The following is a 25,804-nucleotide window of genomic DNA, read 5'->3' as shown; positions in this document are numbered from 1 at the left end:
CGTCAAGATTCACCCAGAAGACAGCAGTCTTCACTACAGCCCTCCACATCCGAAGGTGGTGAACCTGAAGCCATCAGACACTCACATAAGGCTTCAAAAAAAAACCTGAGAGTTCCCAGAGAGCTCCCCGAACCACCCGGAAAAGATCCCCAGCACATTTGGTATAGTCAGTACCAACGGCACTGAAATTGTCCATATGTAGTCCTAGAGCTCTCATGGTACCGTTCTGGTGGAATGCATTGATATATATAAATACCTGATGGGCACAAGCACCAAAGCAATGGTACCGACTGGAAGTGATAAGGACAGAGACCATGCTTTTAGGGAAGCCTCCTTCAGTACGGGCAAGAGCCTCGGTACCATCAACAATATGCCAAACAATGTTGGAGCGCTTAGCCCAGCCTACATCACTGATCCCATCAGTACCATCCTTTTGGCACCAGCAGCCTCCATCAGTACTGACCTTCATGAAAGATACTTCAAAGATACTGTTGTATCTGAGGGCTTGTCTTCACTTACCTTGGAGATTTGTCGGCAGTCGACCGGAGTTACGCAAACTATGCAAAAAACTTGCATAACTCCAATCGACTTCTGTTCTTCTGTTCTGCGCACCATCTTCACTGCACTGCACTGACGGGAACTGCGTTCCCGTCGACACAGTGCTACGCCACTTGAGAAGGTGGTCTTAATACGTCAATTTCTGGATCGACTGAGCGGGTCTTCGCTGACCGCTCAGTCGATCCAGATAAGTCGATCTGACGGTGGCGAATTTGCCTCCGTCAGTGAAGACATAGCTCAGTCTCCACTACTCAGTACAAGGACTCCGGTACTTTACCCCAAACTCGAGTCTCAACCAACATTATGCCATGCACCTCCATTCTCCAGTGGAGAATCAGATAGTGAGTAGGAGGAGGTTGTCTCCCATCATTCCTTCCATGCACCTTGTAGTGCCCATTACCAATCTGGGCCTCCACAGCTTACCATCCACCAGGCCCTCAACCACATTGGTATGGACAACAATGGTGCCAGCCACCGGGACCCTTCCCAGTGGCCTTATTAGGACCTGTGGGAAGCATATAGACATCACGCCTCCTGAACATCTAGCATGGCCCACCATGAACCAGTGAGTCGCCCTCCATAAATGTCTACATCCAGAGCCTCTGAACTTCCTAAAGAGGTGAGGAAGGAACAGGAAGCTGACCTCGACAAAGAGATCACACGCTGACCAATATCTCTTCCTCACCAGAGGAGGCAGTGATGCCCCTTCTGCTGTCTCTAACAGATGACTTTAAACTCTTTCAAGACCTACCTAAGAGGGTGACAGAAACTCTGCAATTACCTCTAGAGCTGATAGACATTTTACACTCCTCTTCTTCACCTTCTTAATGTGGCTTTCATGAATTCAGCCAAGCTTATATGGCAGACCTCTGCATCGGTCATGCCAATCTGTAAGTGAGCTGATAAATACGACATCCCAGACAAGGACACAGAATTTCTTTTCTCCCATCCACCCCCTAATTTGATGGTTATGGATGCGGTGAACTCCAGAGGTTGTCAACACCAGGCAAAGTCCAACCCATACAATAGGGATTGGAAACACCTCAACCTATTTGGAAGAAAGGCTTATTCTTCTACCACCCTTCAATTCTGCATCACGAATTACCAAGTGCCAACAGCAAAATATGACTACTACAATTATTCCAAACTCAATTTGTTTATTGATCTGCTTCCGGAATCACAGAGATCAGTTTAGGGCCATTATCAATTAAGGACAACTGGTGGCCAAGATGGCACTTTAATCAGCATTCGACGCAGTCAGTACTGCAGCACAATCCATCTCCACAGCAATTGTGATGCGATGAGCCTGTTGGCGACATTTATCTGGCTTCCACAAGGAAGTACAGTCAATTGTGGAGGACTTTCCCTTCGAAGGGACCAAAGTGTTTTGCAGAAAAGATGGATTCATCCCTCCACACACTCAGAGACTCCAGGGCTACTCTTTGGTCATTGGGGATTTATGTATCAGGACAGAAGAGAAAATACAGGCCTCAGCCCTCACTTATTAATTGCGTACAGCATACTATCAATCTTAATGCTTTTATGAGCCAAAGGAAAAAGTCCAGAGTTTCAAAGCACAAACCGTCAGGCCCACAACCTTTCTCTTGCCAACCATCCACTTCAAAACATCAATTCTGATGGATTGGTTGGGGTTTCAACAGACCACTCCCTCTTAATGCCATCTGACACTGATCATCCCTTTTGGATGCCACCCTACTGTGTTCCACAGCACCTGGATAACATCCAACAAATGGATACTAGAAATCATCCACAATGGGTATTCCATTCATTTCACCTCCCTCTCCCTCACCCCCCCAACACCGTTCCCCATTCCTCTTCAGGGACCCTTCTCACAAGAGTCTATTGTGACAAGAGATAGATCATCTTCTCTGTATAGGAACCATAAAACCAGTACTTCAGCAAGTACGAGGCAAAGGTTATTACTCTTGCTACTTCTAATACCCAAGGAAAGGGGGCTTGGAGACCCATACTGGATCTCAGAGTACTCAACAAGTTCGTCAAGGCTCAAAAATTCAAAATGGTCCTCTAGCAGCAGTTATTCCAGCTTTGGAACAGGGAAACTGGTTTTTGGCCCTCAACCTTCAGGATGCTTATTTTCATATTTCAATCTTTACCTTCCCACAGGCGGTTCCTCAGATTTACCCTAGCACAGGACCACCACCGCAGAGTTATTCCCCTTTGGGCTATCATTGGCTCCCAGAGTATTCTCCAAGGTCCTTTCTGTGATGGCAGCTCATCTTCGTTCCTAGAGGATCATGACCTACCTCGATCAAGATGACTGCCTCCTCAGGGCCCATTCCTTCGATAAAGCTGTACAGGTTACCCACACGACTATGGACTTATTCAGAAGCCTGGGCCTATAAATCAACGTCCAAAAAAAGATGTTAACCCAGTACGGAGATTAGAGTTCACAGTTGTCGATCTCGGCTCTCTCCGAGCAAGAGCATTCCTCCCACAACACAGATTCCTCAATCTGTCCATGCTCATAGAGACAGTGCAAACCATCTCTCAAATATCAGCCAGACACTGCCGTCAACTGCTAGGACTCATGGCTGCGGGCACATCTGTGATAGCTCATGCCAGACTTCCAGTCATGGTTCAGCTCGATTTACAGGCTGAACAGAGACTGCCTAGACAAACCACTCTCACTACTCATGGAGGTCAAACAATCCTTGAACTGATGGAAGGACCCAGCAAATGTCTGCATGGGGATTCCTATCGTGCAGCTCCCCTCCCCTACTACTCCTCACCACTGATGCAAACCTCTTAGAATGGGGAGCACACTCAACACCCTCACAACACAAGGCAAGTGGTCACCCATGGAGGCGTGTCTTCATATATCAACCTCCTCAAACTCAGAGCAGTCAGGAAGGTGTGTGCTTACTTCCTTCTGCTGATCAGAGGGTCATGATAGAAACATAGCAGGCATGTACTACATAAATTGTCAGGAGAGCGCCAGATTGCCCTCCCTTTATGCGGAAGCACTAAAGCTATGGAACTGGTGCATTTCCCATAATGTTATGTTACCTACCAGGAGTGCAGAACACAACAGTGGACAGTCTCAACCGCAAGTTTCCCCCACATGACACACATGGGAGATGAACACAACATATTCAGACACTGGGAGACACTGACAATGGACTTCTTCACCACTTACCTGAACAAGAAATGCCTGCGAGGGCAGGCCTTGTACCACCCTCCTTAGGGATACTTTCCTCCCCTCATGGGACAAGAGCCTTCTATGCTCCTTTCCCCCATTTTGTCTGTTGTTGAAAGTCCTGTTAAAAATAAAAGAAAGAAAGCAAACATTATACTGATTACTCCCACTTGGCCAAGACAGACATGGTACCCTTACCTGTCACAGCTGGTGACGTGTCCACTGACCCTCCCCCCCCTTCAACCTATGCCGTACCTCCTTTCGTGGAATGAAGGACTCACTATCTACCCCAACCTGTGGATGCTCCGGCTCAAGGCCTGGCACTTTCCTGGTTCCAACACATAAAAAGATCCTGTTCTGAGGCAGTACAGGAAGTGTTACTACATAATAAGAAATTGGCTACCCGTCGTACTTACCTGCAGAAATGGACCAGATTTAAGGTTTGGTGTCATTCCAGGAAAATTTCCCTGACTTCTGCTACTCTCCCAATGGTCCTAGACTATAGACTGATTCTCAAGAAATCTGGACTATCTCTTAGTTCACTCAGAGATCACCTAGCGGCCATAGCGATCTTCTATCAAATAGAGGGATACTCAGTGCTCTTGCACCCAATACAAAGTGATTCCACAAGGATATAGTAAAACTTTTGCCCCCCAAACCAAACGTCGCACCTCAACATGGGATCTAAACTTAGTACTAAAGAGCCTGAAAGGGCCGTCCTTTGAATTCATAGCCACTTGTATAGCAGGTGCTGATCACTTCGGAGAGGAGAATAGGGGAAATAGCGACACTGATGGCACACCTCTCTTCTACAGTATTCTTTTGGGACAAGGTTATTCTGGGACTGCGCCTGAAATTCGTCCCCAAGGTGATCTTGTCTTCTCACATTAACCAGCTGATTCACCTCCCGATGTTTTACCTGAGCCTCACTGTGATAACAGGGAGGCTGTACTGCTAAACATTAGGCAAGCCTTTTACCTGGACAGGATGAAGGCCTTTACGAAGTCTCCTAAGCTTTTCCTTTCCATTGTGGAAAGGTTTAAAAGGCAAAGCGATATTGGCCCAGAGACTCTCCAAATGTGTCTCGAACTGTATCAGACACCATTATCAGGTTTGCAACGTAGTACCTCCATCTGGAATCCGAACACACTCAGATAGGTTGGTTTCCTCCTCTTTCACCTTCCTCAAGAATGTCCTTTCTCGGAAATCTGAAAAGCAGCAACCTGGGCGCCTGCGCATACTTTTGCAGAACACTATGTGATTACTGGGGACTCTGTTTCCAACACTATCTTCAGCTCCACAGTATTATCCTCCATAACAGACTCGACTCTGAAGCGCCAGCCTCCCATTAGGGACGCTGCTCAGGTGTCACCTACAGTGGAACATCCATAGGGACACTACTCGAAGAAGAAGAGGAAGTTACTTTGTGCAGTAACAATGGTTCTTCGAGATGTGTCCCCCTGTGGGTGCTCCTCGACCCACCCTACTCCCCTCTACTTCGGAGTTCTTGTCAGGGACTCTGTGGCAGAGAAGGAACTGAGGAGGGTTCGCCTGTGCAGCACTGGTTAGCTTTGTGGCAGAGCAGGAGAGGGGACAGCGCATGGGCAGGCTGAACAAATACGCTACCAAAGCTCTCTGAGCAGCAAGGCAGGGAGACAAGTGCACCTACAGTGGAGCAGCCATAGGGGGACACATCTCAAAGAACCATCGTTACTGCACAAGGTGAGTAACTTCCTCATTGCAGTAGTGTCTAAAGTCTCCAATGGAAATTGGTGTCCCATTGTGCTAGGCATTGTACAAAACACAGTGAAAGAGAATCCCTGCCCCAAAGAGCTTACAGTCTAAATAAACACACAAGACGGGAGGGGGAACAGAGGCAGCTAGAAGTAAACTGCCTCACCCAAGGCCAGTGGCTGAGCTGGGGCTAACACCTACACTATCTGAGTCCCAGGCTAGTGCCCTAGCCGCTGTACCACACTGTTTCTTTGCAAAAAAGGAGAAGCAGACACTTCATTTAAGATTCTGATCAGACCGCTGCTGCATTTCTTGATTTCTCTCTTTTCTTTCTCCCTTTTGAGCACTGGATGTTCACCATAATGATTGACTCTGTAGCACATGGCTGTGTTTCACAGTCCCCTGTGATTTTTCATTGCTTTCAATATTTTTAAATGATCCTTCTTAAAAATACATTTTCTTGCAAAAGAAAGATCTGTTCAGAGCTTAAATTTTTGGGGAGAAAAATCACCAGATGTTGGAAAGGATATATTCATGATCCAACAGAGAGGGCAGGACCTCTGCAATAGAGAACATTTCCACAAGATGGATTGTATTAACAGAAAAGGATAAAAAGTGACAGTGTTAATGTTCTTTTAACATAGTTTTATTGAGTGAATATGCTCGTCAAGAACCACCCATGGTGTTAAGATATATGATCTAAACTTATTTAGTAATTTATTTTTATATAGTAGTAATATTAACCAGATGATATAGAAATTCTGGTATAAATTTATCTAGCCAAGAAATTTTCCCCCCTCAGATTTGTCATGAATAAGAATTAAAATATAAGAACCTGAAAGCAGAATATTTAAAACTAATTATATGCACCATCACTGTGTACGATCTTAAAGAGCTATCTAACCATTTGCCCTGAAAAGCAGATTTCAGATTTGCATAACTTCAGTTGCTGTCACTTTTCATAGACAGTGATGGTGGTGGTATAGTGTTAAATGTCTTTAATCTCCACATTATTGGAATGTATAATGCTGTTGTGTCCCCAGTTGTCATGTGCTACCATTTTCCCTGCCAAGAAAGGAGAAAATTTAATACAAGATTTCTTGCAGCTGGATTCCACCCAGCAGATGGAAATATAGTGATAAGAGGCAAAGAATTTGAATTTATTACATTTTTCTTTCTCTCCTGCCAGTGGCAGTTCTGCAGTTATTTCACTGAGCTCAAATGTGTCCATCCTGCTAAAACTAAGTAGATGTATTGGAAAACTTTTCACTTTCTAATAAACTCAGATGTTGAGGGGTGGAAGGAGCAATTCCCAGACGACCAGTATAAATTCAGTGGAGTTGGAAATAAGTGTGCATGTGGGGGGTGCTGGTAAAAGATGCTACATTGACATCTTGGAGTCAGGTCCTCTCTTTAGCCACTCAACACTGGCAGTGGCAAATGCCACTCTTCCAATGGCCTAGCCAGCTTTTTTACAATCCTTCTCTGAGCAGAAGTGATTATTTCTGAAGCTGGAAAGGTAATTAATTCTCTCTGTTTTAAGATTGCCAGCTAGTACCAGTTGTAGTGGTGGATTTTGTCACCTGGGTACCTGTTTGCTTTAAAAAAAATAAAACAAAAATACAACACTGGACTGAAACCATCTCCATGTGGGGCCCTGAACAGCCGTCAGATGGTAACAGCTTTCCTGTCACTGCTGTCACGATCAGCTGTGGGAAATTATATGTATTGTAACCCAGATTAGTCATAGTGGTATATTTGAATGCTTTAAATTTTCATTTAGGAACTTAGCAGAAAACATCATCTAAGTGCTGTAAAATTGGAGGAAGACTTCAAACCCCTGCAGGACAAGAAAAAATATCGACATAGACCTGAACCACTCTTCATACCTCCTCCTTCCTTCAACTTCAGTGTATCCTACTCAGGAGCTACGCTGTATCAAAGCCAACTTCGCTCTCCCCGCATCCTAGGAGACCATCTCCTAGATAGGACACATGAGTTTCCTCCCTATACCCCACCACCTATGCTTAGCCCAGTACGCCAAGGATCCGGTCTCTTCAGCAGCGTTATTACATCATCTCATAGTGCATCTCACCCCCAGCTGCCACTCACTCCTTTGACACCCACTCCACGGGTGCTCCTGTGTCGATCTAGTAAGTATTTTACCTAATGTAGCACTTACTCTGAGCCCAAATTCACAGTTTACATAAAATATTATGTTGTATTGTATTTCATGTGTGCTTTCTGTTTTGGAATAATCATCTTGGGAGAAGGACAAGACATGCACACAAACTACTGTTACTTTTCCTGTTCAACAAAGTCTATTTTTCCAGATGTGTGTGTGTCTTCTTGATTTTATAGTATTGTATTTAAATCAGAAAATGGACAGGTAAGGTCAAATGGAAAGATCAGAACACATTTATTCCAAAGGACACAGTGTTTGTTACTAGAGTGGAGCCTGTTCAGCTGGGGCAAAGGGAAGACCTGTTTTGGGATTTGAGAGTTGTTTGTTTAAGCATTTATTCAGGAGTTCAGAAGACGAAATGTTTGATTTATAACATCTGGCTACATGATTGTGGTAGTAAATATTTTGTTTAAAGCGCAAGTAAAAGTCCCAATATACATATATCAAGACACTGTTAGTTATCTAAATTTTTATATAAAATATTCATAGAAAAGATCTTTAAGGTGTGTATAGGGGATAATCTATATTAGCTAGACTTGAACCGTCTGTCCAAGATAGAAATTACATCTTAATTACACCTTGTTACTTAGAAATGGTCCCCAGTTTGTTAGAGAACTTAACCTACTTTTTATTGTAAATTAACTGTGCAAGCAAAGCAGTTCCTCAAAATTGCTGGAGCTGCATTTCTGTTAGTGTAGTTTTGCAAAATCTATAAACTGCATTTAGCATAATAGTTCAGGTGATGAATTAAGATTTTACCTACTGGATCATTACATTTATCATGTAACCCAACAGAAAAATAGGTGTATTTAAATTATCCCTGAAGATCCCCATGTTTTACAATTTTACAGTCACCTTTTCTTCACTGCCGCCAGCCTTCTGGTCAAAAATGATGAGGTGATACACCCATCATAGTCCATCATAGTCCTCAGTTGTCTGGACTGTTGCTGTTATGTTCCATTCCTTCTCCTTGCTTCCCCTGCTGTATTCCCATCTTCTGCTGACTATCAGTCCCTTTAATAGATTAAGAATTTGACTGCTAGCTTTCTCACGTTAGCAAAATGGATAAATCAAGTTGCCTCTCTGATATGTTCTCTAGGAGGCATTGAATTCCAGTTTATAAAACTTTTGTTGGCAGTTCTGTCCTCTATCCTGCAACCTGTCTTCTTCGTTCCTGCTCCTTCTAGAAGATTATCAGAACTTGGGTTTGGCCTTCTTCTAATTCTAGGAAGTAGTCCAGGGCCAATTGAAGCTTCTCACACAGTTATACTCTCCTTATACTCTGGTCCTTAGTTTCTTCAGAGATACAATAGCAAGATGACAACTCACCTGGATTTTGGGGGTTCAGTTGTGGTGTTTTTTGTAATTGTGTAGTATTTCACTGATTTTCAAAATCACTTCTACCATGGCATAAATACATCCTCAATGTTTTACTAACAGAATGTTAGTACATGCTCCCTGTTTACAAGTTAAACAAGCCACAAGACAATAGATAAGTAAGGGAGTGTGGGGGGATTATTGATGAGAAGAGGAAGTAGGAGAGAGATTGATGGAAGAATGAATTTTAAAGAGGAATTTGGAGGAGGAGGAATGTGCATGCGTGTGTGTGTGTGTATGCATGCTTAGCATATGATTACAGGAAACCATCCTAGGCGTGGGTGACAGCTTGGTGGAAGGTACAAAGCCAACATGTACAATCAAATGTGTAGATTATAAAGGAAAATCTAAAACAGTTACACAGAGTGGCCATCAGTGTGGAAATTGGTGTTACTGGAAATCCCAGCTATGCGCAGACACACTGTACCTGGTTTCTTAAGGCACCTGGCACATTCTAGCTAATGCGGCCACTATAACTTGACGTTTCACTGATTTCCATGGTATTTGGTGGAAGGATGACGACACAACTGGGGGTAGTAGAAGATGAAAAATGATGTGCTAGTTAAGAAAATAGCTTTCTAAACAGAGAAAATCAAATCCATGTTTCTGTTTCAGATAGTATTGATGGAAGCAGCATTCCAGTGACTCCAGGGCCTGGAGAACAGACTGTTGATATAGAACCGTAAGAAAAATTTATCAATTGTGTATCACTTTATGGCCTACTTCAGCCAACTCACCCTCTCTCGCCTAGAGAATGTGGTCTTGTATATTTTGAACAATGCAGGTAATACCATATTTCTTGGCTGGAGGCGCTCAAGGCTATACCAGTGTAAACACTGACAGCAGAAAGTCTGCTGAAGATGAGGTTGTTGCAGTGCAAACCAGCCATAGCTTCCTTTATGCAGGGTAGGGCTATCAAGGACCAGTGAAGTCCAAAAGTAGCTGGTGCTGGATGAAAAGGGATGTGACCAGGGCATTTGGGAAGCATGCTGATTCAGTACTTTTTCCTGGTAGTCCTTCTATCAAATTCTGGGAGGTGTTAAACTTCCCTTCCCCTGGTGGGATACCAACAGAGGGCAGAGACCGTTTTATCACCTCCTGTCCTTTGCTGAGGTGTCATCCCCTATGGTGCAGGGAGGTATAACTGACCTGCATATGTCCTGTTCATTATACAGTTGTTATATCTCTCTCTTCTGTGAGTTCCTAAGACCTAGTTCCCAGTCCAATTAAACTGTACTGGAATTGTGCTTGGCTTTTTAAACATTAGGTGTTTATTATACTCTCAGTATTTGCCTCAGTGAGATCAGAGTTTACCGAATATTATGTTGTCTAAGACAGTCTGACACAATTTCATGTCATACCATTGTGACATGTGACACAAGGACCTCTTCACGCCCACTGGCAGAGGGCACAGGGGTACATAGGTTTTCAAGGGTCCCATGGATTCACAAAAGGGATGACATGTTACGCTCGTGGTCATAATCATTGAAAAAATATATGTGCAGATAATGTGTAAGAGGTTATGTACGTATACTGAAAATTATGTCTCTTTAAGACTTTGTAGTTAAAGGCAGGTCACTCAAAGGTAGCATGCACTGAGACAGACTTCTCCAGGCAGGAGGTGGGAGACACTTTTCTCCCTCGTTGACCATTGTGTATCTTACAATGAAAATCTGCTTGCATACGGAATCAAATGCTAATGAATAGATTGTGAATGCTTCAGGAAAAAACAAAAACATCAGGGCTTATCTTGTTTATAAGTAAAGACAATGAATTTTTGGGAGTATAACTGGGTGTATGGAGTTGCATCTGGGATCCTTCAGTCTATAAAGACAAGCTGCCAGTGGGCTTGATCTTATGAAAGGGTTGTCTCAGACATCCTGGTTAAAAATGCTGGGGAAAAGGATTTGGGGTAAACTATCCTGTAGGACAGCAGTTTTCAACCTGGTCTGCAGACTAAGATTTCCAAAGGGGTCTGCATCTCTGTAAGAAATTTTTTAGGGGTCTGCAAATGAAAAAAGTTGAAAACCACTGCTGTAGAAGACGGGAATGTTTTATGAGTTAAGTTTAGGCTCCAGCAAGCATGTTATAATTTTGTTTTATATGTAGCCATTTGTTTTTTATATTCTTTTTTACTATAATTTTTGAGTCTCTGTTCTTTGATAATAAACTTATTCTTGTTTTCACTATGAGTATATCTAAGAGCTTGTTAAGTGTTAAGTGTCTATGTTAAGTGCATGGTAATCTTGATTTAAAACGAGTACCTCGGGTGTATTGTACTATTCCTTAGGCAGGGAATAGTGTGAGCGTTCTGTGAGTGTTTGGTGGAACAAGGGCCTGTGGCCTGGGTTGTCAGGGAACTGACCCCTGGGGTCCAGACAAGGTTCATTCATGGTAAGAGCAAATTATAGCGAGGTGCCTAACAACCCTGGGTACTCCTGGGGAGTGTCACAACTGTGTGATTGTTTTTTGTTTGGATAAAAACAACGAGAGTTCTGTAGCACTTTAAAGACTAACAAAAGTAACAGGTAATATTACTCCTCTTTTCTCTGTAAATCTTATGGATGAGAACTCTCTTTATTTGTTTACAGACAGATCAATATTGGATCAAGATTCCAGGCTGATATTCCTGAACTACAAGACCGATCATCAGTGGGGAAAGATGTGCACAAGGCAACTTTGGTTTGGAAACCATGGCCAGAACTGGAGAACAAAGTCTTCCAACAAAGAGGTACTATATTTTGCCATTTGAACTGAAAACACTGTATTCAGGATAGAAATCTCAACTTATTTCTCACTTTCATACTATTTTTTACTTTGAAATGGTTATGCAGAAGTTTCAATATTTGATCAGCTTTAATTGATGCATTTGAGAAATTGTTACAGAAAAGTGCAATGCAAAACATCAGGAACTGTGTGTGCATTTCAGAATGAACTTTAAATGGTGTTGTGTTTGAGTTGCCTTTACAGAGTCCTTGAATTTAGGTATCTGGCTGACAGGCTGCAGTATTTAACAGGATCACTTTTGTTTTCAACAGTGGACGACCTCTTAAATATGTGCTGTTCAAGCGTGTTACCTGGTGGAGGAACTAATTCAGAATATGCATTGCACTCCCTCTTTGAGTCCAAAGGAGATATTATGGTAAGACATGAAGCTGAAGAGAGAGATTCACTTCTCATTTACCTTGGCAGCATGGGGAAATGAAGGTTATTTACTTGTAACAGGAATTCTTCAAGATGACTCTGCATATTCCTACTTAAGAATTTTGCACTGCCTGATGCAACCTAATGGTAAAACCGTCTCCAAGCAGAACCTGTTAAAGCATACGTGCATTCCTTCTGGCTCTTCCCATCACCTCTCTGTGTGCCCAAACATTATGAGGGTGAGCTATATAAGGGGCACTGTACCCTCTACTGCCTTAGTTCCTACCACCGCCAACCCAGAGGAACCACAGTAGGACTCTGAAAAAGAGGGGAAGGTGGGCAGAAAGTGTAAATATGCAGAATCATCTTGAAGAACTCTGTTTATAATTAACTTTCATTTCTTCTTCCAGTGGTTCTGCATATTCCACTGGTGGGTAGTTTGGCAACTGGTGCTTAAAACTCAGCAGGAGTGAAACAGAGTCCTAATTAAATAACTACTGAAGCACCGCTGTACCAAATTTAACATCCACTCTTGAAGCCAAATCCAAAGTATATTGTTTAGTAAAGTATGGACTTGCTTCCAAGTAGCAGCCATACAGATTTATCCTATAGGAATGTATTTAAGGCAAGCAAAAGATGCTGCCACATTGCTGATAGAATGAGATCTTACAACAGTAGGCACAGGGACTACTGCTAACTTGTAACATTTAATGATGCATTGTTTAACCCAGTGGTTCTCAACCGGTGGTACACGTACCACCAGTGGTACTTCGAAGAAGGCTGGGTGGTATGCGAGCCGTACCGCGCCGCCGAATCCGCCGCCAAAAGTCCCGCCGCTGCCGCGAAACCCCACCGCTGCCAAAAGTCCCCCCCCGCCGCCGCCGCCAAAAGTCTCCCCCCTTTTTTTTCCCGAGTGGTACTTGGGGGAAAAACAGGTTGAGAACTGCTGGTTTAACCCATCTGGAAATAGTCTTAGGAGATACTCTATTTAATTTGTGATATTATGGAAATTGCAGATCCTGCAATATTAGACTTCCACTGCAATTTTGCCAGCGAGGCGGCTGACAATGAGAGCCCTGGCCATCAGTCCTGTGCATTAATGACTGTAATATAGTTGCAGCAAAACGTCTGGCTATCAAAAAAAAAAAATAGCAATCATAACATAATACTTGTGTTTATATTGTTCAGCACATTTTTTTAAAACAAATAAGTCTTCTCTGACTTTTCCAAATTACCACAATTAATAAAAGGTCCATTATTACTTTTCCTCCATTTTTCCATGTCTTGTCTGCAAGTCAGCCGCAATTATTTGACAGTCGTCCAGTGATTTCAGTACGGCATTATCTCTGACCCATATAGTTTTTAGCATATTCCAGCAAATAACCTAGATGACGTCCTAAAACTCTTAATTCTATGTACATAATGTGCCAAAACCCTTCTAGTAGCTAAAGTGTCTCTCACAGATTCCCTTTTATTAGCATGCAACTTTGGAAAAAATACTGGTAAATTAATAGTCTGATATGAAACTCAGATACTGTTTTTGGTAGAAACCTGAGAACAGATCTAAGAACCACTTTATCCTTATAAAAAATAGTAAATGGCAGATTAGCCATCAAAGGATACATTTCACTCACTCACTCACTCTGGCTGTTGCCATACCAATAATAAACACAGTTGATAAGTAAAATAAAGAACACTCTTACGGGGTTCAAAAGGTAGCTTCACAAGCATAGAAAAACCAAATTAAAATCCCATGGTGGAACTGGCTCCCTCAATAGATTATATATATTACATAACCCCTCCATAAGCCTTTAAATTGTATCATGCACAATTAACAGTCCACCATCAATCAAAGCATGATATGCTGAAATAGCTTCCAGGTGAACTCTTAAAGAGGCATTAGACAACCCTTCACAATTTAAGTACATTGAGAACTCTAAAACATAGAGAATAGAAGCTGTAACTGGTGATTCAGATTTTCCTCATATCCAAGAACCAAATCTAGTCCATTTACACTTTTCTTGTAGAGTGTTTTCTAGGCATTTTTAACTAGCAAGGAACAGGTTTGTTCAAGATTAGTCAATGTCTGATAGCCCAAACTGTCAGATAGAGAGACTGAGGATCTGGGTGAAAGATCCTGCCCTGGTGCTGAGACAGCAGGTCTGGAGACAAAAGGAGACTCTTGAAGATTCCAGCTGAAAGCAGAAGCCGGTTGGCGTACTACTGCTGTCTCAGCCAAGCATGGGCAATCATGAGCATCTTTGTTTTGTCCTGACATAACTTCTTCACGATTTTCTGAATTCATGGAAGGTTGGGGCAAAGCATAGAGAAGACCCTTTTCCCAACAGGAAAATGTCCGAAATGGATTAATTGTCCCTTTCTGTTCTTGAATAGAAAGACAACCGTTTTTTTTTTTTTTCCAACCTGGTTGTAAACAGCTCTGCATCAGACCTCCCCCAGCTAGAGAAAATCTTATGTAACACTTGATCCTTCAGGCACCACTTGTGCATCTGAAAACTGTCCATGCTGATACAATCTGTCAGTACATTGCTTTCCCTTGCTAAATGAAGGTCTACCAGATAGCAAGAATTCACTAGTCCCATAAATTGACTGCTTTGGAACATAACAGGGAAGAATAAGCACCTCTTTGTTTGTTGATGTAATACATAGCAATTGTACTGTCCATTGCTGTCTGAACAACTTTCCCCTTTATGTGAAGAAGAAAATGTCTCGGAGTGAAATGAATGGATCTTAATTTCAAACACTTATATGCAAATTCTTTTCTTGAGATATCCAGTGGCCTCGAACTGCAAAAAAACTCCAATGAGCTCCCCATTACTAGTTGGATCCACTGGAGGTTATTGTGACAGAAGGCAAAGGGGGATTGAGCAAAACACGTGAGAACATTTGATCTGTCTGTCCACCACATCAACTAATTTAGGATGTCGTGAGGCATAGTAACAAACATTTGAAGACTGACCAGATTGGGTCTGTAAACTTGAGACATCCAATACTGCATCTACCTCATTCTGAGTCATGCAAATAGAGTAAAGTAAGTGGTCGCTGCCTTAAGACCCATGAGCCCCAAAAAGAAAATAACTATCTGGGTTTGACAGATCTCTGAAACAGACTGTATGATGTTCAAAAATCTTCTGTGAGGAAATTTCGTCCTGCTATTGAGCCCCATATAGAGCCTATGAAATTAGTTCTCTGAGTAAGGCAGAAATTTGACTTTTTAGCATTCAGAAACAATTCCAAATCTGTAAGAAAGGAGGTTGTAAACTTGATGTGAACTAGCAGATCTTGTCTTGCAGAAGACTTTAGCAACCAGTTGTCCAGATATGGGTAAACAGACAGTTTTTGTACCTGCATTGCTATTACAGACAGGCACTTTGAAGACTCTTGGCACTGTAGAAAGGCCAAAAGGAAGAAACTTGTCCTGAAAATGTCTTTGTGCCACTACCAAACAAAGGTGCAAGGGATGACAGCCCCACACCCCGGGCTCCACGAGCCCAAGTTGGCTAGCACAGGCCAGATGCAAGTGTCTAGTTGCTGTATAGACATACCCTTTAGACTTGCTAGGCCAAGCAACTGGAACTGAAACAGGCTCTTAGTCTTCAGATCTCCAGGACCTTTGAGCAGCAAGAGCTTCTTTAAGCCGAAGCACTTACAGCCTATTCTGCTCTCCTTGCATGCTCTGTGTGCAAAGGTCTAGGAAATAGAACATCCAGAAGGACAATGACCTTCCCCAAGGCACTTAAGGCATCTGACATGATCGTCTGGCACTGAGAAGACACCTAGGCATGAAGCACAACTCTTAAAACCTGGCGGTGGCTGATTCTTCAGTTCCACCATTACAAAGAACCAAACCTACAAACTATGTTAACTAACTATATTATAACTATCTTAAACCACACTTACCACTAAAACAAACAACTATTACAAACTATCCAAAGGTACAGAATCGGAGAAAACCCCAGATGTGGTGGACTGGAGTGGTTCACTTCCATCTGCGCAGTGGTTGGAAGGCACTGAGGCAATGGAGAATGCAGCCCCTCTTTGTAAAGCCTCATCATCACAGTGTTTGGAGATGCCACGGGGCGGAGCAGGAAGGGGCACACGTGCTTCTAGCAACCACTGCTTGGAGAAGGTTCTACTGTTAGACTGCATTGGGTGGTGCAAACCCGTAAGTGGGAACATGAAGAGCCATTCAAAGCAGAATAACACATTTTATTAAATGGTTTTAGATTTTGCCACACAAAAGAACTTTTATGGCAGTGATGTCATGAACCTGCCCTGAAGCCATGCTAGGGGCTGACGACTTCCATTCATTGTTAAAAAATTAAATCTCAAGTGAGTGCTTTTCTAGAAGTTTATTATACTCTTTGGGTGACTGTCAGTTAGTCCTTGGCTTTGAATATTTTAATACCATACAAGGCATTCTCCTGTTCTGACATTACACAAGCTTTATCTTCATTTCAATAGAAAGACCCGCAGAACTCAGTCTTCTTCCAGTTCCTGTGAAACCTTGTCAAAGTTCTGTTTAATTGTCCAGTATTGTAGTCTGTTATTGCTTGCTTGTTCTCATGTGGATAATTCACTTAAAGAGTTGAACGTTTGGGGGGAAATGCGGGAGTGTTATGGTAGCATCCAAAGGGCTATACAAACAAATAGAAAGATAAAGTCCCTCCCCAAATAACTTACAATCTAATTTAAAGGAAGATGCAACCAGTAAGGGTAACAACCAATAGGAGGAAGAATGAGGGGAACTGTACAATGATCAAACAGTTACATAGGCTACCTGTGCGCACAACTGCATTGTTTCTAGAAAAGGATATTCTTTACTTTTGCTTCTTTAAAAATAAATAATATCCTCTACCACTGACCACACCTTAACCTGGTCATCTCCAGTTGATTAGTTGGATGACTTTTTGTAGGAGATGAAGCAAAAGTGAATCTTGGAGAGTAATTTAATTTTTTTTTTTTTTAAGCATAAGGAAGTAGAAAATAAATCCAACGGGTAATGAATCCCGGTTCATACTGCAATACTTATTAAGCTTGTTCTGTGAACATTTATATACAGTAAATATCTGAGACCTTTTTAATTCTGTTCTTCCCTGTTTATATTTTGTAGGTTGCCCTGGAAATACTGCTGTTGAGGAAACCAGTAAGATTGAAGTGTCATCCTTTGGCAAATTACCATTATGCTGGTAGGTTTCTAAACGATCTGTGTGTTTACATTTATAAAGAGCATAGGACAAGCACACACAATTTTGAGTAAAATTAAAGCTACAGACCACCTGATGCTTTTACTCTTTTCCTTTGTTTAGAGTAACTGAGGTTTTTCCCTCTCTTTGGCATAATTTCTGTCAGGCTTTTGTAACCAGACAGTACTTGGCTATATTAATACTACCTAGCTTTGTTGTTTCATATCATGCTAAAAAGAGAAGATGAAATAAACACTGATGATTTGGTATATTGACCTGTAAAGCTACACTGTTGTATAAAATAAAGATTCTAAATAAAGAGTTGATGCTACAAAAAAAATCTAGTAGCACCTCAAACTATCATCTCCTATAACTAAAAGGGAAAATTCTTAATAATGGAGAGATGAATCTTGACTTTCAGATTGTAAGAATACTCTTCCTTGTTTTTTAGGTTTTTTTGACATATCATTGTTGTTAATAGATATTTGTAACAACTTAGGCTAATTTCTGCCATTAATTCAGATCCCAAACTCTCCACTGAAATAGCAAAGAGTACTGTGTAAAAACATGGTGACTACATATGTCTCCTTCTATTGAACATATGTTAGAAATGAATGTGCAATCCTGTGTAGTGATCTGCATTTTCTACCATGGCAGCTCTATGGTGCAGTTCCAAAACATCCTGAAGTAACTATTTCAAAACAAGATTTAACTGTATTGATCTGATTGAAATTCTTGTCATTCACGTTAAAGATCTAGCTTGCTGTGTACCTTAGCCTCTTTATACCAAAGTTTCATCATTGTACAATCTTACCTTTGTTGTATGGGTGTTGTGATGCTTAAATATTTGTAATGAGTTTTATGGTCATTGCATGAAAAGTGCAAAGTTCAGCTCAGAGTATAACTCTTGCAAGTATTTGCATGTTACTGAATGCAGAATCATTGTTTGCATAGGGCTAGCCTAAAACAAACAGATCTAGCCCTTCTGCTTCAACTAACATAATGGGAGTCTCCTTTTGTTCAGAGTTTGTAAATACTTTGTGAAATATATACCATGGCCAGCTATTTAGATTTATGTGCTGTTACTAAAGATTTCAGGATAAGAACCATAGGTGAGGGCAGGTGCTTTCTTACCCCACCACCTCACATCTTTTGTCTAACAGCTGTTCCTGCAAAGAGGAGTCATGTTCTATAGTAAGATTTCTTGTCTGAGCATAGCCATTGTCTCCAGTTTGCACTCAAAAGGAAACAATCCAGGAATCTCCTGATACTCGGATAATCAAAATGTACAAGGCCAGATTCTAGTTTCCACTCAGAGCCCATTGTGCCACCTAGGAAGTGCAGAGGAGCCAAATTTTGTTGATGGTGACCCAGTGGAGAATTCACCTGGTGGGGGGGAGCTCTCCACTGGGGTAACGTTTGCAGCCTGGTGCTCGTGCCAGCTGCCATCCCAAAATTGGGGCATGAAGAGCTACACTGACTACCATGCTGATCCTCCACTGGTGTAATTTGGAGCAGTCCGTCGGTTGCTCTAAAACACCAGGGAAGACGTATACTGTCCCAATTTATCAGACAGCCCCATAAGCAGCTCCTTGATCGCCATGCCAGTCATCTTGGCCAAATGGAGCTTAGATGCAGGGGTGAGTCAGGTCCACAGTTTCTCTCTTTTCTAGGATAAATTAACAACTTGAAATTCACTATGGAAGTATGTGTGGAACTTCACAAAATTAGATACTAAAAAGACACTGTGCCTACATGTGAGTCTTCTGTTTGGATGAAATGAGTGGTGTGTGCTTTTCCTGAGCAGATCCTTTGAGTGAAAGGTTCTCTCTTCCACCAAGAGAAAACCAATTGTCATTGTCACAGAACAATGAAAAGAGAAAATTGTCAATGATTTTTTCTTGCAGAAGAGATACTTCTATTGCAAGAACAGCCCCTACTTTCCTAGTTGGTTACTGCCAGTGATGTGTGCAGCCAAGATCTTTGGTCACCTAATACTGCTGGGATCTGTAATTAGCCAATAAGAGTGAAATATAGATCAAAAACTAGAAGAGAGATTTTGGCAAGAGGTTGGCTGGAAAATGCTAGATTTTAAGAATTCACCCTCATTCAAACAAATTATCATTTTCTGCAAGTGGTTTACAATAACAAAGGCAGGGACCAGTGGAGGTGCTCATTTTCTTCACATTCCTCACAATAGGATTCTAGTTAAATGCTAATACTCTTCAACTAGCATTAGAGCTGTGAGCATCCAAGTACCCTGTGGTTTGCCAGGTGGAGTGACGGGACTAGAATTTTTCAAGCAGACAGAGAAATCTAAACGTCAGAGTCAGTACACTGCATGATGAACCATAATCTCTCCCATCCAGATTTCAACCCCATCAAACTATAAAAAGACAAAGTACAAAACTGTTTTCTAATGTTCTTCAGTACAGTATACAGTTGTATCTCATATTCATAATCCCTTTCTGGTTCAATTTACAGGGTTTATATGATAATTTATTTGGTGATTATTGGTCAGTCAACTGCTCTAGGCATATGGAATTTGTTATTGCAGGAAGGCAATCTAACTGCAAGAATTAATTTAATTCAAACGTTATACTCCAAGAGGCATTTGGGTTAATAGTTTGTATGTTTTGGTTTTCTCTCCCCCCTCCCAAATATATAAATTCCATTTATCACAGCTCCTTGGTAGACTAAAGCAGAACTAGAGCAAAATAGAACACAATGCTGACTCATGAAAATGCAAAAAATTCCCCAAATACGAGATAATTCCTCTCAAGACACATTTCAGGTAAATTGATGAGAGAATAAGTGGGCTTTGAACCGTGCTTTGAAAGTCATCAAACTCAGACATAGTCAGGCTAGTGAGGATAGGAAATTTTAAATTTTAGGGCTCCTCAAACATCCACCAAGAATGATGGGTATTCTAAACTGAAGGCTATTAGCAAAAACACTCCTGATTATTTATTTTAGTGACAATCTCTCTTCTCCTGCTCCATCAGCTCTCAGAGTGTGACAGTCAGAAAGAAGTATGGTCTCTGTAAGATAGCCTGGACCTAAAAGAGAAGCTCTGTTATGGTCTTTTGAACTACACCAGGATTTTGTTTGTTGGGCACTGGAGATTCACAACTCTGCAGTTCTGTCACTTTAGGAATGCATAGAGACAGACCAAATGAAACAGCAGTGTGCGCCTGTCAGTGTCGGTAGCATGCAATACATATGACACTTTTTGTATGCTACACATATAGCGGGCCTGAACTGATGTAACTCCTGGGAAATGATTGAATCAGACCCAGTGCCCCAGTGCCTAGTTTGGAGAGGGGATTTACTGTCAGTTAATCAGTGCAGTATCATAGGCTCAGTATGGCAAATACAATGGAATATAGGATGAATCGCTGAAATATAAAGACCTGCTTTAAAAATTGATCCATATTCCAAGTTCTCAGTTCTTCCTTGCTGTGTTGCAGATCCCCCTATATGCACTCTTTGTGTTTCCCGCAAGCCAGCAAGTACAAAGTCAGTTTCCCAGCAACCAGAGTTAAAAACAGCTTTTCTCCTGTTACTTTTCCTACAGAGGTTTTATCCTTGTTAATTAGGCTACTTTTAATTAATCTAATAATCATATTAGGGCCCCTGCTGATAATACCACAACTTCCAGGAAACCATACAAGGTCTGAATTCTTCTTAGATGTACTGTAAATTAATCCTTAGTTCATTGTAATCATTCATAAGAAAAGAAGAGACAAATGAAGGCGTTTGCTGAGGCTTATGTCTCAGCATCTTTATAAAAAAGGTTTAAAAACGTACAATTTTGAGAAAAAACCTATAGTTTGAATCATAACACATAGCATTTTTCATACCAAGATCTCAAAAGATGAATAAAAAATAACTTCACTACATTCCCCTGAGATCAGTATTGTTAGTCCAATTTAAACAGATTAATAAACTGAGGCACAGAAGAATGGAGTAGGAAATTTGCACAAGAACAGGTCAAGTAAACAAGCAGCGAGGCCTAGAGAGCCTAGAGTGATGGGCTGCGTAAGAGAAGGATTCAGTGTATATGAAGGTCATACATATAGGGAAAAATACTAACTACTAGAGATCCAGAATTGGAGAAATGGCTGCATACAAAACAGTGAGTCAGGAAAAGACCCCTTAGGGGATGACAGAACACTGAATGAAACTCACCCTCTGAAATTAGTGCCATTCTACAAGGGCCATACGAATGCTAATATTACTTTATCCCTCATATCAGAAATGCCTTCTGAGAACAAGAGGATAGTATCACTGCAGAGAAGCTAAATGCTATCTTAGTCTTCACTACATAAGATATTGGGGAGATCTATGCTCTAGGCCTACTCTTTTCAGTTAATAAAATTGAGGCCCTGTGTCTGAGATTAAAAATGTCAAAATGGAGATACAGGAGCAAACTGATAAATACAAAGTGAAACTGAAAAGCAGTAAACACTGAGAGCCGGTAAAAGGATATATATTTTTACAAAAGGCAAATTAGCCCGTGGAACTCAATGCCACAGGATGGCAGAAGAATTTAGTAGGACTCAGAAAAGGGTGGGGCATATATATGGATAATGAGAACATTCACAGTTCTATTACATAGGATTTTTAAAAGTGCTAAAAACCCTCAAGTTCCAGAGCATAAACCAACCACTAACACAGCTAGGAAGCAACATCTCACATGGGCAGATTATCCTGTAACTGTCCACTGTGAGGTTTCTTGCACTTTCCTCTGAAACATCTACTGCTGTCCACTTGCAGACAGAATACTGATCTGATCCAGCTCCTGTGTTCCTACTGTTTGTCTAATACCCACTAAGGAGTTCAGTGAGAGCACAAACTCACTTTGAGTGGTCCACAGCAGATTTCAACACTGATAGTCAGAGATTAATATTTATTTTTTCATGGGCAATTAATCTAGCAAAGTAACTACATAATAATACTAATCATAACTGGCGGAGATGTAGCATCTTCCATCCAGGCATCTCAAAGCACTTTTGTAGTCACAGCCATACAACACTCCTATGAAATAGTGAAGTACGATCCCCATTTTGTGAATGGGCAGGACAGAAATATAGAAAAGCAACTTGTCCAGGGTCACACAATGAATTTGTTTCATAGCAGGGATTTACAAGCAAGCAGTCTTGACTTCCAGTCCCCTGCTCTAATAGACGGACTATCATACGAATGGAGATAAAGGAAATTGGCGATTAGAGGACAAGCTGTTTATAATTATTTCATTTGTTTTAGGATCTGACATGTGGACACCTCTAGAGAGAAGGCTGTTTAACAAAGCATTATCCACTTACAGCAAAGATTTTATTTTTGTACAGAAAATGGTAAGGAGGTTTCTGTTTTGGTGTTTGCCATTTATGAACTTTTGCTCTTTATTTGCCACATTCAGTTTGACTCTCTACTCCCGCTCTTCCCCCCATTAGCAATAGAGTGATTCACTGCATTCCCAGAACCGATGGAAGTTAGAGAGATTGCGTAATGAATGAAGAATTCAGCTCCCTGTGTGTGTATATATACATGCATGTACAGCACCAGTAGAAGATTAGAAATGTAGTTACTTTTTAAAATAACAATAAACTCTAGTGTGCATGCTCAAAGTCTGTTTTTTTAAACCCTTCAAATCCATCAACATGACTCTCAGAAGCCTGAACAGACCAGCATAAGATGAAAATAAATGGCAGAAAGTGGTCGACACCCTGTGCACCTGTGTGTGGGGGAGGATTAAAAAAAGGAAACTCTGACATAACTAAAAGGATTTTCATTGGGCCACCAAAAAAACACCTTTCCAGCCTAGTCAAATTTTAGTCCATTGGGAGCTAGACTGGGTCTGACCAGGCTGATATTACAAGGTGTTGGCACCTTAGAGAATCGGACCTGTGATTCCATGTCAGCCAATTATCTAAGTTCCATGTGACACTGAGCTAGTGTATCTTGATAAAGTAGCTTTCTAGGATCAGATCATGAAATTATGGCACTGTGTCACAATGGTGATGAAACCCCACACTTAATATCAGAAAGATAATAAAGGTAGTATTTTCTGGTGCATGATTTTGGCATTCCATTCCAGAGAAGGAAAGATGGGAGGCTGGCATCCCTCTGGGGGCAGAGCTGAGTTATCTCATTTGTCATTTTCCATGCTCAAAATGTTTGGTTTTGTGTAATTTAAATATTAATTCTGAATTTTGTGGCTTATTGATGGTGGTTTGGTTTGGTTTTTGAGAGTGGGATAACCTGTAAGTTATTTCTATTTATGGTCAGTCAACACCATAGTGGAGTTTTTGTCTAGGAATAACTCATAGGAGTGTTCACAAAGCAACCATATTGAAACTCAGACTGGTAGTTTATCTTGGACTGAAGAAATGAAAAATGACTAGTCTGTCAGAAATTGCGTTTTCAATCTATCATCTTTATTACTCTAGTTTTTCATACACAATTAAAAACAAAAGTCTTTTATAACATTATGTTGGAATATTTGTATTTTTTCTTGATGCTATAGGTTAAGTCTAAGACAGTTGCACAGTGTGTGGAATACTACTATACTTGGAAGAAAATCATGCGTCTGGGACGGAAACACAGAACACGTCTAGCAGAAATAAGAGATGAATGCCTGGTGAGCTTTAAAAAATAAACATAAATATCTATGTAATACCTATAAAAATTGTGTGTGTGTGTGGGACACCGTGCAGTGCTATTCATCTTTCTAATGGTAGAAACTGAAATGTATTCAGGATGCAAGCATTTCTACCACTGTATATCAAATTCTGGTCTGGAAACATACATGTCCTATGTATACTTCTGCTGCTGGTAGCATGTAACAGAAAAATATGTGCAAATTTTCCTAGTGTAGATACGTAGTGTGTGTGTATGTGCATATGTATAGGATTGCTACTGTGATTCTCGGTGTATGAAAGGTTGGACACTTCTATAGATTCTTAGCAGTGTAGGTAAATTACCTTTCCAAAGACATAGGCTAATAAAGTCTTAGTTTGCATATGAGTTCAGTGCCACAGTTATTTGGGCATTCTTAAAGTAGACACTTTTTTAAGCAAGTAACTTCACTTGTGTGTGTGTGTGTTATTGCCACCCAGATCAGGATGAAGCATTGCATGCTGGGATATGTAGACACCACAGCTGTATATTAAAGATGAGGGCAGTTTGGAGTCATGTTGTAGAACTCCATGCAGCTATGGATAGATTATTGTTTTGTTATGAATAAGACATGGAAAGTCGTCCAGTGTGGGACAAATAAAAATGCTACAGCAAAAGCCCTGAAGTAAGAGATTAAGTGATGCTGTGTTTCAGAATTGTCACTAGTTTTATGCCTTTCTTTTATTCTTTCATTAAATGTTTAGTCTTCCTTAAATTTAATTTTAATTTCAGACAAGTGGGGAAGAGGAAGATTTAGAGGATGAGGAGGAGATGGAAGAAGACAGAAAATCTGTAAAAGAAGAGGAAAGTGAAATGCAGAAAACTCCTGAACCACCACCTATAGCTCTTGGTGCAACTGTAGACATGCCACCCCTTCAGAGTCTCACGTTTTCTTCAGCCTCTTTTATCTGTGAAATGCCAAACTGTGGTGCTGTAGGTGTATTTGATATCTTTAAAGCATATGGGGGGCAGTATTGTCCAGTGGAAGGGTACTAGGTGTGGACTCAGGAGACCAGGGTTCTGTTTTTATCCTTGCCATTGGTCTGCTGGGCAAGTTATTTCACCACTCTGTGTCTTAGATTTCCCATCTTTAAAATGGGTATAATAATACTTAACCTTTTTGTAAAGTACTTTGAGATGTATGAATGAAAAGCTCCATATAAGATCAAGGTATTATTTTTGTGTTTTTGAAGGATAATATAATGAAATAACTGAGAATGCCACTCATCATGGTACATTTTTGTTTCTATAATGAGTAAATCTTTAACTTCAACCAGATATAATTGAGAACAGAATTGGCCAAATGGGATGGTTGTATTATTAACCAATGCAGTTGTTTATATATCAATATAATGTAAATTAAATGTATTTCTCTTTCTGAGCTGCTGTTCTAATACAATGTGTTTTTTTCCCCTTAGGTGTTCAGCTCCAGACAAGCATTAAATGGCCACGCTCGCATTCATGGTGGTACAAACCAGGTAACAAAATCACGATGCACCGTTCCAGGCACAAAGCAAAAATCTGGCACACAGAGTGGATACTGCTCAGTCAAGAGTTCCCCTGCCCACAGCACAACAAGTGGCGAGACAGACCCAACAACAATTTTTCCTTGTAAAGAATGTGGCAAGTAAGTAAATATATCTGTCTATAATAGTACAGCAAGTTTATCTTGCTTCCTTATTCAGCAGAGGGAGACAGAGAACCCTAACATTTTTGTTGACATTATGAAAGTCTCCTCAT

General features: G+C 41.0%; 1 protein-coding gene across 6 annotated transcripts in view; it reads left to right on the top strand.

Annotated features, from left to right (window-relative positions):
- The window catches only part of TRERF1 (transcriptional regulating factor 1), a 130,078-nt gene that overhangs the window by 99,378 nt on the left and 4,896 nt on the right, over positions 1–25,804 (top strand). For all 6 annotated transcript variants that reach the window (XM_067565029.1, XM_067565027.1, XM_067565030.1 and 3 more), the window contains 9 exons: positions 7,254–7,623; positions 9,648–9,714; positions 11,624–11,763; positions 12,071–12,174; positions 17,311–17,386; positions 22,652–22,740; positions 23,913–24,026; positions 24,797–24,997; positions 25,483–25,691. In XM_067565029.1, the coding sequence (XP_067421130.1) occupies positions 7,254–7,623; positions 9,648–9,714; positions 11,624–11,763; positions 12,071–12,174; positions 17,311–17,386; positions 22,652–22,740; positions 23,913–24,026; positions 24,797–24,997; positions 25,483–25,691 (1,370 nt within the window). The remainder of the gene's footprint in view (positions 1–7,253; positions 7,624–9,647; positions 9,715–11,623; positions 11,764–12,070; positions 12,175–17,310; positions 17,387–22,651; positions 22,741–23,912; positions 24,027–24,796; positions 24,998–25,482; positions 25,692–25,804) is intronic.

This window comes from Emydura macquarii, unplaced genomic scaffold (genome assembly GCF_026122565.2).
Source record: "Emydura macquarii macquarii isolate MOO-44397 ecotype Brisbane River unplaced genomic scaffold, CSIRO-AGI_Emac_v2 contig_2676, whole genome shotgun sequence".
NCBI lineage: Eukaryota > Metazoa > Chordata > Testudines > Chelidae > Emydura > Emydura macquarii.
The sequence above is the reverse complement of the archived record's forward strand: the minus strand, read 5'-3'. Positions and strand labels throughout refer to the sequence as shown.